Source organism: Pholis gunnellus (assembly GCF_910591455.1).
Source record: "Pholis gunnellus genome assembly, chromosome: 2".
NCBI lineage: Eukaryota > Metazoa > Chordata > Actinopteri > Perciformes > Pholidae > Pholis > Pholis gunnellus.
Genome location: NC_136536.1, coordinates 7,762,373 through 7,779,402, shown reverse-complemented (window position 1 = coordinate 7,779,402; position 17,030 = coordinate 7,762,373). Strand labels below are relative to the sequence as shown.

General features: G+C 40.8%; 1 protein-coding gene across 1 annotated transcript; it reads right to left on the bottom strand.

The window, feature by feature from the left end:
• Positions 1-5,394: 5,394 nt before the first annotated feature.
• On the bottom strand, positions 5,395-15,209 carry dnmt3ba (DNA (cytosine-5-)-methyltransferase 3 beta, duplicate a; the record flags this gene model as incomplete). Its single annotated transcript, XM_079175773.1, has 25 exons — positions 5,395-5,536; positions 5,628-5,746; positions 5,948-6,017; positions 6,130-6,215; positions 6,314-6,462; positions 6,630-6,720; positions 6,802-6,947; positions 7,151-7,235; positions 7,837-8,020; positions 8,178-8,290; positions 8,412-8,491; positions 8,579-8,623; positions 8,766-8,882; positions 9,073-9,202; positions 9,832-9,939; positions 10,030-10,179; positions 10,314-10,376; positions 11,365-11,514; positions 11,867-11,910; positions 12,099-12,158; positions 12,350-12,479; positions 12,574-14,297; positions 14,402-14,573; positions 14,699-14,844; positions 15,086-15,209. 25 exons carry the CDS (start codon positions 15,207-15,209, stop codon positions 5,395-5,397), a joined length of 4,428 nt encoding a protein of 1,475 aa, XP_079031899.1.
• Positions 15,210-17,030: the final 1,821 nt, after the last annotated feature.

Below are 17,030 nucleotides of genomic sequence, written 5' to 3'. Positions count from 1 at the left end.
TAGTTCATTCAACATATATACAGGACTACAATAGAAAGGTTTTAAGTAAAAACAATTTAAACAAAAACAATTTAAATACAATTACAACAATGACGCCCTTTTTTCAATTAAGCAACCTAACAGTATATTTAGTAACAACTGACCAGCTCCAACTTTTGATCGCTGATAAAACGTGTGTAATTTTACTGAATGTAGTAACGTTGTAGTATTACTACTCTCTGTATACTTCTTGTGATACGTTGCAGTACTGCACCGTACCTGAAGGGGCGCTACAGCTGCAGCTCTGCCCTTTATGTCAGCTGTGTTCCAAAGCCGGAAGTGCTTCTCATGCTCTCATCTACGCTCCAGATGAGATGATAGTCAGTTAAATTAATGTTGAATCAGCTGTTAAATGGAGTCTGTCTTCTTGAGGTTTGATTCTTTTGACTTCGCGGCTGATGGACGGTTTCAGGCCGGTCTGGAGGGTTTAAACACGTGTGACAGCAGCAAACATCTGGACCTGAAGCTCTTCTTTTATAACAGGTACATGTATGTAGCATCTGACTGTATCAAAGTACATTTACTCAAGCACTGTACTTAAGTACACATTTAAGGTAGCCCCACGTGTAAGTGACCACGTGATACTTTTATTTTACACTACATCTTTTCATCACTTAAATTGCATTTATTTAACAGATTTAGTTACTTTACAAACTAAGATTTTTGCACAGCAAACAAACAAAGAGCTTATACAAAAATGTGACTGGACTTATAATTTACCCTACAATACATACAAGTACAGCTGAAATAATAAGTAGATTGAACAAAAGATGTCATGGTTCCAGATAATTTCCTTATTATTATTATTGTCACTTATTTCTTTTTTTTTCTTCATCATTTTGAGGATTGGACTATTGTGAAGGCATCACTTTGAGTTCTGGGTAATTTTTCACTTTTTTAGTAGAAGTATGAAGTTGCAGAACATGGAAATACCTAATGTATAAGTACCTCAGAAATGTAACTGTACTGCGTCATATGTTATGATCTTGATGATGAACTTAATGTTACAATACCACAGAGAATGAAGCCGTGTCTGTCATTTCCAGGTTTGTGGAGCCCATCGACCGGACTGGCTACAAACAGTGGAGCTCTGCTTCTCCTCATGTGACTCCGATGGACGGTGGTGTTGAACAGCGGACACGTTCAGACTCTGAAATCAGTGAAAACCAGACGGCAGAAACATCTGCAGAGACGGAGGTCCAGCCGCTTTCCTTTGCGGAGGTGATGCGACTAGTTCAGGAGGGAAAGGAAGTTCCCGGAGCAGCAACACCTGACATAAAGCCAACCAACCAGAGTCCCACTCCTTCTCACATGGAGAGAAGACTGAAACCCTGGGAAACATCATCAGTTTCAAAGTGACCTTTTATTGTGAGATAAAAATGTATATATATTTTAATAAAGATTATGAAATATATACTATATAAATGTTATTATAACTAGGATGGAGGTTTGAAAAGTAAAGCAGCAACAAGCGCTGAAAAATAATTGGATGAGCAGAACTCATTAAAAACACAGAACCAGTCGCATACTTAACATAAATATGAGAGAATTTAACCCAAACTATTCTGTTTACCTCCAACTGTCCTTTCTCAGTGACGGTTCACATTAAGTTTAATACGCTTCCAGTGGTGGAATGTAACCAAGTACATCTACTTAAGTACTGCATTTAAGTAAAATGTTGAGTTACTTCTACTTCATATTTCAAGACAGTTCTATGCTCCTTTATACTTCTGCTCCACAACGTCTCAGAGACAAATATTGTATTTTTACTCCACATTTATAAACCGCTTTAGTTATTAGTTAATTTGCAGATTCTGATTTTTTATTAAAATAAAAGTGAACTATTAAATGAAAATATTCTTAAAGGGGAACTATGGCCATTTTCAAAATTCATACATTACACTTATGGTCTAAGACAGTCCAAGTATTATTAAACATGAACAACTCTCCCAAATCCAAAAACTACAGTGCAAAGGATATGAATATTTCTTCCACTAATGCAAACTTCTGCAAATGTACTGTACCGACAGTGGTATATAGAGGTTATTAATAGATCTAGAGAACTAGTGCATCACCTGTAGGACATTCATCTTTGCTTCATGTTGCCCCTCTATACCTGAAAGATCTGCTCTAGTGGGCTTCACATCCAACCACTAATGCACAGGTCAGAGGCAAAAGCCCTGGAGGCTGATGAGCTCAACATGAAGCCACCGATTCTCTTCCACCACAACAAACTACTGTAAATACTGCAGCATTGTGAAAAACAATGTTGACCTCTGGTGGTGGAATAAAGGGGCTTTCAGTCGTAACCTCATATACAGTCGACAGTATAACATCACACGTATAAAATGATTGATACAAAGAAGCAGAAATTATGCAGCTCAGATTTTATTTCCATCAGCTGACGTTGTAGCACCAAGCTCCAGATGAACTTAAGTTTCTAATTATCTACATTAAGTTGGACTAAACTACATGAATATAATGATTCAGTTTCTTTTTTTTTTTTTTTACCCAAAGGGGTACCAGGGCACTTGACCTCAAAGCAACAAAACAAGTCAAAATGATAAAAAAAAGGAGAAAACAAACAATATCCGCCCATAAAACATGCAGCACTGGTTCAATTATGCCTTGAGTATAAAATTACAAAGGCCATTTGTTTTTTTCACCAAAGAAAAAACGCTTTACATCGCACTCCTCTACATCTCTTTTGTCATTTCACTGAAACAAATAAACATTCAACACAAAGCATAACAACAACAACCTACAAAAAAACAGGTGCCAATTAAAGGCAGAGGTAAAAAAAACCCTTACATGCAAAGTTAGCACTGTTAGCGTAGCACCATCAGGAATCAAAAGTCCCAAACAATCAATGAGGTAACGGTGTCTGTCCATCGTGCATGTCTCTGTGTAACTGCACAACAAGCAGTGAACAGATGCAGAACAGTGACGTGTGGTCAACCACCGGGAGACTAACAGTGATTCATACTGAAAACAGCACCAATATCTTCACTTCCAAATCATTTCAAATCATCATTGCAAAGCAAACATGATCCATTTAAACAAATAAAAAACAACGCAGGTGAGGGTTAGATCGTAACACCTGAACAGTACTGTCGATGTTTTAAGAGATATAAAACTGTCATTTAAAGAAAGATCAACATTAAGAAATCAAAAGCACAGATATGACACTCATGCAAAGTAACAGTTTATGTCTCACTGAGATTAAAAGGACGACAGTGTTTTTTGTGCGCACGCTACATTTAAATTACTGCGGTTGACAAAATGTGTTACAAAGTTCTTACTTTGATGATAGCAGTAAATAACGATTGCAGTCGTTACTGGTTAATCTGCACATTGACATGTTTTTGTCCAACGAACGGTTCAAAATCTAAAAATATTAGGACCACAAATAACAATTAGTTTCATAATTATCATTCTGAAGAATATTTAGTCCTAATAGTTTAATACTTGTTTAAGAGTTGTCAAAAGTCCAAGATGACAAAGAGAAAAGTTGGACCAGACGGTGATGAAACACAAAGATACACGGGAGGGCCGACTGTCTTCACCAAGCTCAAGGCTCGCTGCTTTGTTTAAAGTTTAAAAGCCGTTATTAAAACAATGGTGCCCTGCGTTTTTAAAAGCCGGGGCCCTTAAGGTCCTTAGCTCTCCCTGTTGGGGATGGAGAAAGGCTCAAATGTGTCTACTAGACTGCTGAATGCTTATTATTTTAAATGATTTCCCCCTTCAGGTTATTTGAAGTAAGCGTTGGTTTTTAATCTTTTTTTTCATAATTTCAAAACATTTTCTCTAATTCTCTCTCTAATTTTTTTTTATTACATTTTATTATTATTTTTTCATTATTTTTAGTTAGTTACTTCTTCTAAATTGATTTGTTTTATTTTTGTATTTCTTATTTATTGTTTTTAAAATTGTATTTTTCCAGTTCTCCCTCTTCATCAGGGCTGTTGTTTTAAATCAATCACACAAAACTAAATGATTAAGTTTGAATTATATCTTGTTCTTACAGTAGACACTGATAAGACTCTGAGGAAAAGACGTCTTGATCTTTTTTTAATGAAAGGATAATAAAAGGTCTTAAACAAAGCAGTGAGCTTTGGCTGTTAATTCTAATGGGTTGTGAAATATGTTTGCCTTCTTTTGTTTCATAGTGTTATCGTGTAAATAAGGAGAGGAAATGTGCAAAATCATCATTACGATCCTTAACTGCGAGTTACACGTATACTACGTCACGTTTTAGCAGTCTTATCCTTATTGCAGTAATATTGAAGACACTGAAGTTGAAATATTAATACTCACAACCTTTTGCTCCCAAAGAGTGAGCAGAAAATATTTTTGGTATACATAGCAGACCTTAAAAAAGACAAAATGTTAGCACCAATGCAAAATCAGTGAGGTCATTTTGGGCAAAATCATTGGTGCACTACGGTGAGATGAATGTAATTTGAACAAAAATGTATTAAAAAGCAGAGAAAGGGGCTAATAAAAAGCTACTGATGAACATGATTGGATCAGACTTAAAATCGCTGTTAAGATTATTTGTTAAAACAATATAAAATACAGATCACACAGACAGATGTCCTATTCGTAAATGAAATACAGGATAAAAAAAGTGTTACTACAGATTTTTAGCCAGTAAATCGGTGTTGAGGTAGAGACCTGAGGCCCGAACCACGACGCAAGTTCAACGGCTCTCTTTGGCTTCACTGAAGTCTTAGAAATATTAGGAACAACATCCAAATATGAGAACGTGTAGGTATTACTATAAAGACATCTTGTCTAATGATGAACAAACAACTATGGATAGATGATTGACTTAAAATAAGGTGACGTAAAGCTCTTCCTGCTGCCAAAGGAGAGATTAATCATAATTATTAATTGTAACGGTCATGCTAGGCAAAGTGATTCTACTGCTCCATAAAATGTCTCTATTGCAACTTCATTGCTTCATTGCAAATTCAGTGGTTCATGTCAGGATCCTGTAGGAATGACTCAAAAACCTGAACTAAGCCCAAAGATAGCCGGTTAACCGTCTGATCTCGCTTCGTGATTCAGGCAAAACCATTGTTTGATCACAGCACCATCGCCTATCAAAGGAAACCTGGGAACAAAGTCTCTGTCTGAACTGAAAAGTGTCAGTGCCTGCTGGTGATAGTGGCTCACGGATGACTGACAGCTCACAGGATTGAAGGAGCTCAAGAGTAAACACTACACACGTCAAAATAGTCAAATCTAAATTGAGTATTTCGTAGAAAAGACTGGAGAGTTTTGAACAGGCTAGTAAAGCAGGGCGGGGATAAGGCAGTAGGTTTACCGCTGCTGTTCTGTTCACAGTCGCTATTCACATTCAAAATAATCCTTCAGCGGGGCGAAGAGGTGGCGAATAACAGGGACGTTCCAGGAGCGGCCCAGGACTCTCTGCCTTTGCGCGCGACCCATGTTGTTCACGTCTGTGTAGTGTTTGGGGAAGCCAAAGATCCTAAAAGAGTCAATCAGATTGAAAATGTTACAAGAAAATGTCACAACCCCCAGAGGTGGACTACAAGAAAAGTATTTCCCAAAAGGCTTACTGTTCCATTTCGGTGCACCACAGGTAGTCCTCTTTGCCGTTCATGGTGACAGGAAGTGAACCCATCTTTCCCTGCCTTATAGAGTTGGACTTTGTTGTGATGGTGCGGACTTTGTCGAACTGCAGGAAGAGACGACGTATCAGAATCAGGGTGTTTCTACAGAGTTCACCAACTTAAGTTTAAGACATGTTAAGACCTTTTTAATACCCCACAGAATGCAATTTAAGAGCTGCAGATACCCTGGTTTTACGGTTGCTTCAACAACAACATAACAGAGTCGGGTTATCATCTATCATCTATAGAAAACCAAATGCTTCTACCATTGCCTTGCGTCCGCCTTCCAAACAGTCCTGGAGGCCCACTTTGTCATCAAGAGACGTAACAAGAGGTCTAAAGCAAAATGCAGACAGGTGTGTAAACGGAACAAATAGGGGTCCATTTATGTTTTACAGTGTGAGAATATGCATGAAGAAAGGGCATCTGATTGTGTATTATTTTGTACCTGTTCATGCCAGGGAGGTTTCCCCAAAAGTAGCGTGCTCTGTGCGCGGGACTAACTTTCACGGCATCGATCAAAATTGGATTGCACTGGAGAAAAAAAATAAATGAATAATAAAACTTAATGAAGTCGGTCTCCTGCCGTTGGGCTGAGAGGATACTTTCACCGGCTTATCAAAAATAATCACCTCAAGGAATCTGCAGATGTCTGATTTATCGTTGCCACTCATGAAAACCACGTTCTCAAACAACCAGAAGAACGGACGGTCGTCGCCCTCCTTCGGCTTCAGCAAGGTCAGAAGGCGGTAGAACTCAAAAAAGAGTCTTCCAGTGCCCTCTGCAGGAGAGAGAGAGAGAGAAAGAGAGGGTTATTAAAGAAGAAGAGTTAGTGTGTGTAGAGGATGCTGAAACCAGTATCCAGTATTTCATCAGTAACTACTTATTAACTGTTACAGCATGCACAGCTACCAAAATGCCTTTCACAGACGTTTGAAAGCTGCATACCAAATAATCCTTTTCGAAGAGGGTTGACCATGGAGAGGTCGTTGCACGGACTGCCTCCAATCAGAAGATCAAATGGACCCCATTCAGCCACCTGCAACACACACAACCACATTGTTCAACTTGAGTTTATGTTCTTATGTTGTCTTTAGCCACTGCTCCAGCTCCTACTCACGTGTTTCCTTGTGATGGTCCGAACATCGTTGACATACTCGATCTTTCCCTTGTGCTTGATCATCCCCACAGCGATTGAATCGTCGCAAATCTCCGAGGCAATGTAGCGCTCAATTTTGAAGCCCAGATCTCTGAGCACCAGGTAGCCTGATATGATGCAACAGTAGTTAAAAACAGGTCACTCATAAGGAGGAGTACACACAGTTTATTCAATGTAAACTTCATAAACGTTTTGTTTCAGGTAACTGTCTGACTGAAGCTTTCAGAGACTCAGTAGTATGAAGAAAACATCGCAGAGACCGCATGAGTTTGTCTAAGAAATAAGATTGTCACATAACATGATAACCAACCTGTTGCAATGCCGTCAAAAAGCGAGAGCACCTTGATTGGTCGACGCTGGTCAGCAGGGATGGAGGGGTAAACTCTGTGAGGCTCCTGTGATAAAAGACAAAACAACTTCCAGTACCGCTGCACCAATTAGTTAAATAACAGCGTTCAGCAAGAGACAGTTGTAATCTACCTAAAACCTGTCATATCAGCTGGACTTTTATTTTTGTTCAGAGTTTAAAAGTGTCAAGAACGAAAGACTTGTCACTAGAAATATGATGAATCTTGACTGTCAGGGAACAAGGACGACTACGTGAACCTGTAACTACATGTTGTGTTCTCCCCTTCAATTAGTTGATTCATCATTTCGACATAAAAGGAAATGGCAACTAGTTTGATAATCGACTAATTGCTTCAGTCATATATTAAACAAACACACCTAACATTCTCTGGTTCCACAGAACATATAGTTATAAATTTGAAACCTGAACATTTCTGCAAATGACCTTGTGACGTAAAGAATAACATAGCAGTGGAACTACAGAGTTTATCCTGCAAATTAAACAGAACGAACAACTTCAGTGTCGAAAAAAATGTTTTTGTTTGGTTCTCGAACTAATATAATTTAGCTGACGCTGTCTGTCCTCCACCTTCAAACAAGTCATTTGAACTAGAAGTGTGCGCTGAGAGAATAAAGCGTGGTACGTACAAAAGCCATGGCGCTGTTGTTGGCAAAGAAGTCCTGAACCTTGACGCTCCAGTCTGGTCTGAGTTTGAGGTTTCCTGCGCACTGTGACGGCTTGCACATGAAGCAGCTCCATGGATCAATGTCTTTCAGCTTGTCAAAGGTTCCCGGACCCATCAGGATTTCCAGACAGTCCTTACAGAAACATCTGGGAAAACAGATGTTAGTGAGAAGTGTTGTATTTGAGAGCAGAATGTGGTATGATGGTATGTGGTAGAAGGACTGTTCACAATTACTTTCTTGTCATTCACAACTGTCATTTTGATAAACAATAGTCATCAATATAACACCTGAACTGTGTTTACCTGCAGCAGCTGCCGATGCCACACAGAATGACCTCTGAGCCGGCGCAGCACACGGTGCAATACGACTGGTAGCCGTCTTCATCGTAGCGAAACAGTGTCTCTGTGAAGTTCCCCTGCAAACGGTGACACGGTCGTTTAGTGATTTAGGATGTTAATCGCAGCAGTGTTTCAGATGGAGGTTAGACATTCACAAACTGATTTAGACAGAGATAGATTGTTGGATTATAAGATTACCTTGCATTTCAGACAGAGACCGCCTTCAAACAACGGGTGCTGCGCTTCAATCTCAGATGATCCACAAGACAAACAAAAATCTGAAATACCATTTTAAAATTAGGAATATTTATATCAAAGGCGGCTTTAAATCACATACTGCTTCAATACGTTCAGACAAAACTTACTTTCAATAGTTTTGCCTTTTTCTTTGACCAGTTCTCTTATTAATTCTGTGAAGTAAAAAATAAAACAAATCACAAATGCGGAAAAATAACGAGGACATAACATGACTGAATCTAGTCGGTCATTTTCACTTTCATAAGAGTTTGTCGTCATGTTTGCGGATCAAATGTGGACAAAAAGAATACGTACCTCTGTTATAGGTGACGACGGGTGCGTTTGCCTTATTTTTAAGAACATATTTCCTTTTTGCTGGAGGCTGGTAGTCAGACATCGCAGAGTCAGAAGAATCTTGATGTGCAGCGGCATCTTGAAGACAAGGAAAAGATGTCATCAAGATTCAATCAAAATGCATGAAAATAAACATTGTTTATAAAAAGCTTCTTTTGACGCATCGACAAAAATAAATTGTTCAAGTGGAAGTGTTTGTAGAGCCACAGAAAGGCATCTACAGACTGACGGAAGGCATTAATGAATTAGTAAATGTTAATAAACGTACCAGCAGGTGCAAATCCTTCAGGTCCGGAAGGCAGAAATCCTCTAGAAGCCCAGTCCAGCATCAGCTTCAGCTCCTTTTCTTTATTTCCTTTCGCCTCAGCAAAAGACTTCCGACATCGCTCACCTGCCAACTGAAGAGTACACATTCAACAGGTTACATGTAAATGTTTGCAAAAACAGACATTGTTACTATTGATAGAGACAAATGGTCACTCAGCTGTTTGAAATCAGATTTAGATTTTCCTAATCCGCAAACCTTCTTGATTGCATCCAAGTGAAAGTAAAAGTAAATAAAAAACGAATAGCCGCTGTAGCCAACATATTTCTTTTCGTTGTTAGTTGTCACTTGTCGGATAAAGCAGCAATTACCTTTTAACAGAGATAATAATAGTGAGATAAGAACTAATTAATATTAAAAATGTTGCATTTAAATAAATGGAAACAGATTGAATATGTTTTAAAGGTTCAAATACTCCAGTATTTAATACTAACTAATAACTCTGTTATCCATTCTGCTAAACTCCTCTTATTAAACTCATAAAAACACATTAAAGACGGGAGATTTTCTGAGTGAATCTGGGCGTTTTTACTTATGTCTATGACGTCTATGACGGCAGTATTAATGAGATGAGAAGTGACTTCATACTGTCTGCTTCCATTTGACCCAAACTTTATCAGAAAAGACATCAGACGTGACTCCGCTTTGAGACACGTGATGTGGTACAGATTGTTTAGTGACGGACACATCTTGGTTCCTTACCTCAATGATCTGGTAGATGGCTTCCTTGTAGACGGGCAAGCTGGCAAAGGAGTTTTTGCAGAAGCACTTAGTGAAGGTCCTAAATGTCAACAGACCCTCCGTATAGATCTGGAACAGAAAGCAATGATGATGTTAAACTACAATTCAACTCATGTGAATTGTTTTCCGCAGCTCGAGCACATTAACTGTACTGCTTACCTCCGAGAACATCCCGTCTCCGAACCACTCCACCCGTCGCATACCCGGGGCAGCTGTCTTGGCTTTCCAAGGCATCACCAGCCCAGGCCACCAGGAAAAGCCTTTCACTTTCCCCCAAACCAGCTCCCCTGTCAGAAACCCTTTCCCATCCTGCAGACGTAAAAGAAAAAACAATTGAGAATTACTTTTCACCTCAAAGAAGATAATCTAACAGACATTTTCTATGACATTTGATGTTTGATCACAACAGTATTGTGGGCTTTTTGTTGTAGCGGTTACATTACCTGGTAGGCCTGTTTCCGTCGGCTTCTTGGTGTGGGTTTACTGAAGGGGGACGTCTCTTCTGCCTGAGAGTCAAACACATTTAAAACAGAGTCAAATATTTTACCCTAAGCGGCCCACATAGACGCGTTTTTGTCTTTTTGGAATAGAATGATAGAGGTATATGATGGCCATACAGTGCTCTGTTACGTCTCATAAATCATTGCAACATGTTTTTGGGTGGTACCATTTCATACACAGATTTACTAAATGGAAAGTACCACTCGATTGATAACAAATCCCTTTAAAATCCCACATTACGACACCAAGACCTTGAGCAACCCCATAGAACATGTAATGCTGTCATTTGGTATCAAAGATATTTTGCCTTTTTCGGGAATTGGATGGCAAGCTCCTCGGATATTCAGATATCTTGAGGTGAAGTCCTCCGAAAATCACCATGCCAGTTGTCCTTCACCAAATCTTTGCCTAACTGTGGAGCATTGTCCAGGATTCATCAGGTCGTCTAGTTTCATATGATACCAGTATCTTCTCTAGCCTTAAACCTGAGGCAGCTACAGCCTCCGAAAGACAGTGCGTCGGCCGGTGAAAGATAAAAACTAGTTTAGGTGAGAATCTGTGTATTTCAAAAACATTAGTGCTGCATTTGATGGAAAGAAGATCTAAATTCACCACCAATTACTTACATAATTGTTTTGGATATAAAATTTCAGGTGACATGGAGGAACGAAGCAAGGTAGCCCTATAGTTAAGACATGAACATTTGCTTTCATGCAGCATCATATACTGAAATATAAGGAGTAATCAAACTGAAAAAAATCAAAAGAAAGAACAGGTGGGCTTTCATTTGATGTTAAATGTAACAATGACTGCATCTATGTTCATTTTAAGGTTCCCTGTGGTGTTTCAGACCTCTAGTAGCCTTATTCAAAAGGACTCAGATTGTTGTAATCATGAAATCATTTTTTGTTTTGTTCTAATGGCATTTCAGCGGGCAGAGAGAGGCCAGTCATGGCCCAGTGGTATTCTGGTAGTATACTTGAGGACACCTACCACCTCATCTTGGGACTCCAGACCCTTTTTGCTGTCCTTATCAACACCTTCGGGGGTGGACCAGGTTCTAGCACCAGCCTGAAACACTGCACGGGCCTGTGGCTTCTGGCGCAAGCTGCTCTCCCAGCCATAACCTCCTCTAATAGCCATCTGAGAGACAATACACTCCCATTACACACTCAAATATCATGCACACGCAAACATACACAGAACACACACACACCTTCATAGAGGGGCCGACTGGGCCTCATGATACGAGTGATTATGTTGGCCATGAACATGAGTAAGTAAAGGGCAAAAGGACTGTTAGTATAAGAGGGAAAAAACAGCCAAATATGATGCAACAAAAACACATCTTTCTGTTTTGTTCTGGTGTCCGTGTGGTTGTGTGTGTGTGTGTGTGTGTATAGCTGACCGTTTTAATGGTCAGATCATTAACAAGATTTTTCTTTCATGAAAGATCCAGCTTTTATAACCTTGTTCTTTTCTGAAAATCTGTTACCTCTTTGCACACAGCGCCATTTTGTCCAGGTGTACCGGGATTTTCTGTGGAAGGAAGTGGAAAGTATTTTAGTATGTTTTACTGATCATTACAAATAATATATATCTGCATTTTGACATGTTAAAACTGGAAATCTGAAGGATCACAGAATCCTGAACCTGATGCTCATTACAAAATATTTCAAAAATAAAAGACTTGCCAGAAGGCTACTGTGGGGTTTTCCTTTACTTACGATGTATCTTCGTGAGGCGAACTTCACAGTGCTTCACTGTCACATTGAGGCCATTCTGGTCTAGAAAATCAGATATAGGTGTTAACGACATTTGGGATCGATTACATTGACGTCTTAGTAAACTTCTGCTTAAATACTTTACCTGTGCATCATACAAATCTTTATTATCATTCCACGATAGGTGGATTATTTATCGGATTGTTAAATCAAGTTAGATGCAAATTTCACTTCACCTGATGGATTCATCTTACCTTCAGTGTGAGCTGTGGAGTCTTTGTTGCTGGTGGAGTCAGAGAGAGCGCCGTCAGACATGCGGTCACACTCGCTTTCTGTCAAGGCCTCGTTCTCCGAAAACATTGCAACATCTTTGTTCTCCAGGGCCTGCGACGGGAAAATACAGCAAGTGCACGGAATTAATGATGTTAAAGATGTGAAGACTAAACACAAACACAGACAAAAAGCTGTTTTTACATACCTGAGTAAAAACCTGCTGAGCCTCGAGGGGAGGACAGGGAAGAGACAACAGGGTCAGAAGAAGCTTTCTGAAGACTGATGTCGGATTGATGTCCTTCAGTACGCTAGCCCAGTGTTTCTCCAGTGAAACCACTTCTGAGTTGTCTTTCTCTCCCTCCTCAGCTTTCTGATACTCAAGGAATTCACGTGTGAGCTGGTTGACCTCCTCGGGGGAGCTGCAGATTCCCAGCTTGGTCCCAAGCTCCTCAACAACTTTCCCAGTCACCGTCACTCTGCTCTGGGGGTTCAGCAGCTGAGCTATGCTACGTAGCACCTCGTCGCTTAGAGGCAGCTCCTTTGCAATGCAGCCCGTGAGTGCCATGTAGAAAGACAACACCTCCTCTTTTAACAGTGGCAGTGCATCTGTAGCCGCAGACTCATTCAGGAAGTCTTCCACAGCTTTCCCACCCAGACTGAGTTTGGGGCCCGACAGGTGGAATTTCTTGTCCTTAAGGATTTGTGGATCGCGTTCTTTGAGGAAGCGAGCAGCAGCTTCAGGTTTAAGGAAGTAGGAGGTGTAGGTGCACAGCAGGCTACTGGCCTCTTCCAGGATGAGCGGCATATCCCCTCGGGCAGCTCCCTCCTGTGTCTGCAGATGCCTTTGGAAAGTGTGCAGAGGCTTCAAGGCCTGCTCCAGGAACATAAATGTTGCCCTGACTTTGGGATCCTGCAGCTGTGAGCAGATTAACGTGGCTTTTTTATCGCCCTTGTCACAAGACTTGAAGTAAATTGTGAGATCTGTCCATATTTCTACGATTTTTGTGACCAACGGGCAGATTTTAAGGCAGCTGGCGTTGAGATGAAGTGATGGACTATCCGCAGTGATGTCTGAGCCAAAAAGAGCCTCGAGGTCGACATTCTTGGTAGTGCAGGAGGAGTAGTGAGCATGGATATCTACCATCAACTCTTGAGCCTGATCGGAGAGCTCCTTAATCCCAGCATGGCAAGCAGCATCCGCGATGGCATACAGCCCTCCTAAGGCTACTATGTTTGGGTTAAGTTCCCTGAGCTGCGAGTAGATCTGCTCCGAGGCTGCACCGTTACCATCAGAATAAACAGCGGCAAGATTATCTGTGTGGAACCCGGATTTCTTCAAGGTCTCCACCACCGCTGCCACCGTTTGATCTTCTGCGCCATCCTCTGACTGATGAGCATCCAGAAATTGGATGCAGTGCCTGGAGGTTTTGACATCAAAAAGCCCAACAAGGACCACAGAGACGGTGTCATCCTTTCCCAGTGTACACCCTCCATAGATGTATACACAGTACGGAGTGTGTTGGCAAACGGATGCAACGTCGCTGGGATACTGCAACTCCAGTTTACGGCGTGCAAAATGTCTAGAAACATGTTCGCCTTCAGCAGGGCCAGTGTAGCAGTGCTTGTGAATGAAGCGAATAGCTGCGTCGCTACGGGGCAGCGGTTTAGAGCGATTGCTTTTACGGCTAGCCATGTTGGATATTCGAGCCCTTTTCTTGTGTTTGATTGTTTCCTCGTGTCGCCTGAGTTCCAGAGGGCCTTTCAGAAAAGTCTTCAGGTTTCTGTCGCAAGAGCGGCAGAAGGTAGATTCCTCTCCAAGAGCACTATGGTCAGCCCAGTCAAACATAGCCTTCCACTTCTCAGTGAAAGGGAACACTTTAGCCGTCACAGTGCCCATCTCCTCCGAGTCTGAATCTAATTTACATCCGTCTGAAAAAAGAAAGAGGAAAAAATTATTACTCCACAATTACTGATGAAAGAAACACGATGCACTTCTTTATTTTATTATCACAGTGAAAAGGATGTTAAGTTACCTTTAAGCGGTTTGTGAGGTACCACAATAGGGCAGATATCCTGGTTGTCCCGAGCCTTCACCGGGTTGTATTCTTTATTTTTCACATTTGCCGTGTAGAACGCTTTGAACCACTTCAGGACCTCAAAGTTTTCTTGGGAATGCCCTTTTATGAGCTGCTCAATTGGAATAGCCTAAAACAAGACAAAGAAGGCATGACAGCATTTAGAAATAAACCTAACTTCCATATTGACTCCCAAAATCGGCCTCCCAGCACCTACCAGTTGTAATGCTACTCTACAGGAGAAACAGTGCATACCTTTGTGATACCGCTCTTGCTGAAGGCCTCGTGTAGGAGACTGAAGTTGTGCTTACAGTCATCCTCACGTTGCGCATCGAACTTCACTTTGGTCATGTCAACGGAGCCGGGAATGACCCAGTCCATGATCTGACAGTGATATGCACCTGTGGGATCATACACACAACACACATACAGACAGTTCAGAAAGTGCCGTGTAAGCAAATGAAGGGAACAACACTCTTTTGCTGTTTTTACAATAGTAGTAACCAACTACATAACAGTGAAATAGGGTTGATTTAAAAGTGTGTATACAGACATGTAGGTGTGAAACTGAACTCAGATTCAGTTACAGAAGTACTGCTGTACCGTTGTATTGTATTATATCTGCTCATACTAATGATTCACCTGAACCCATCTCCCGCACATCTTTGAAGTTGGTCTTCAGCAGTTGGTTGATCCAGGTCACCAAATAAAGGCGGCTGCTTTTATCCTGGGGGGAGTCTGGAATCGCAACCACTGCACTTGCCATGTTGCAGCTCTCTAAGAAAGAAAACTTAATTATCATCATAGTTATCTCATCTTCACATCTATGATCTATTTTTACATTTACTGTAAATCTAACCCAAACATAAAATCACAACATTTATACATTCACTGTTGGGAGGCTCTGGCTTAGGAGGTGTAACTGGTGGTCCACTAATTGCAGTGTTGTGCTGTTAAAGGTGTGTGTTACAAGAGCTGGGCGATACGGCCAAAATCTTCTATCACGATTTAAGTAATTTAATACCTCAATAATGAGATGTATCACAATATAGCATTTAGCATAACATTGTTTTGTATACCTTTGTGGGAATTAAAATACTTTACAAGTGAAAAGTACTGAGCATTTTCTCATTTAATTAAGAACTTCAGTGCAAAATTATAAAATGTCCTGGAATTAGTATGTGCTTGTTTAGACTAAGTAGTTGTGTATCACAATATCTCAATATACGATATGATTCCATTGAAAGACAGTATCGTATCATATTCAATTATCGCCCTGCCCTGTCTTAAATCACCACACCCATTGGTGGATCATAAACTAGTGTATTTGCCAATAGTGTTACTTGTAATATTATATTTACTTGTGATACAGCTTTGTGATTAAATGTTCTGTGACCCATCACTGTTCAACTATATCAATCATAGAATACATGTTTTTCAGTGATGCATACCCTTCCCAATATTCAAAATGTAACATTCATGGTGTTATTCATTAGAAAAACATGGCTGTAAGTAATGCCAGAGCTAGTGTTTACCCCCACCCCAGGGCAGGCTTCCATGGGTGGGGGTAGTGTGTGAGAGTCAGTGGGTGGTTCTAATCCCTTATTGTCTACTAGTGGAGGACAAAGACTGGGTGCTTCCTAATATATCCTTCACATTTACGTATTTCGGGTTGTATCTGACTTTTCCTTCGAGCTGTAGCTTGGCACTACAGGACACGTTCAGCCACGCACGCTGCTGTTTCTCCTCCCCCTCCTCTTCAATGTATAGAACTCGTAAATGAAATCTCGCGTTGTCCATTTCTTTTGCCGCGAAACATCCCCCCAGTATACAACTTTCACTGACGAGGAAGCTTGAGCTTCAACAAAAAATCATATTATTTTACTTGCAGGTTGGAAAGCAACGAACCCAATGCACTAAAAGTTACTACCACGACGACCGGCATGTTTACTTCCACAGTCAGTGTTTGTCTTCCAACAGCTCACATTACATGCACGGTGCAGATGTTGCTGCCTGGTTTCACGTAGTGGCAGAGATCTGTACAAGCAGCTAAAAGTGATACACTGCAAACAGCTCGAGACGATGTAACAACAACCGAGTGTCCGCGTATACGCATGTTATTACGGCATGATTCAACTAATTGAAGACAATCGGATTCATTATTAGTAAGTTAAAACCCACCCCGGCTCCCGATCCAATATGTTATCAGTCGGTCTTTGTGTTGAGAGCCTGCAGAAGGTTTCAGATTTTGCAACAAATCAGGACAATAAAAAGCTGTAACAAGGCCCTGGGCATAGTCATCTGTGAACCGCCTTTATAGGAGGAAGTCTCAATCGAATACAAGCGACTTGGCTGTGTGTATACAGACAATAGTGAGTTCTGGGGTAACTTACCTCGCTGGTTCCCTTACTGGAATAGATGATTCTCCTTACTATTAGCTTCACCCCCTGGAGCACATTTTACAATGGCCAGACCGGCACTTATGACGTCAGCATCAGCCGCGATACGCCATTGGACGGGAGGCGGGCCCATCTACAGCCTACACTAGTGATGTGGCTAATAAACGGATCAGAAACTAATATCCCTC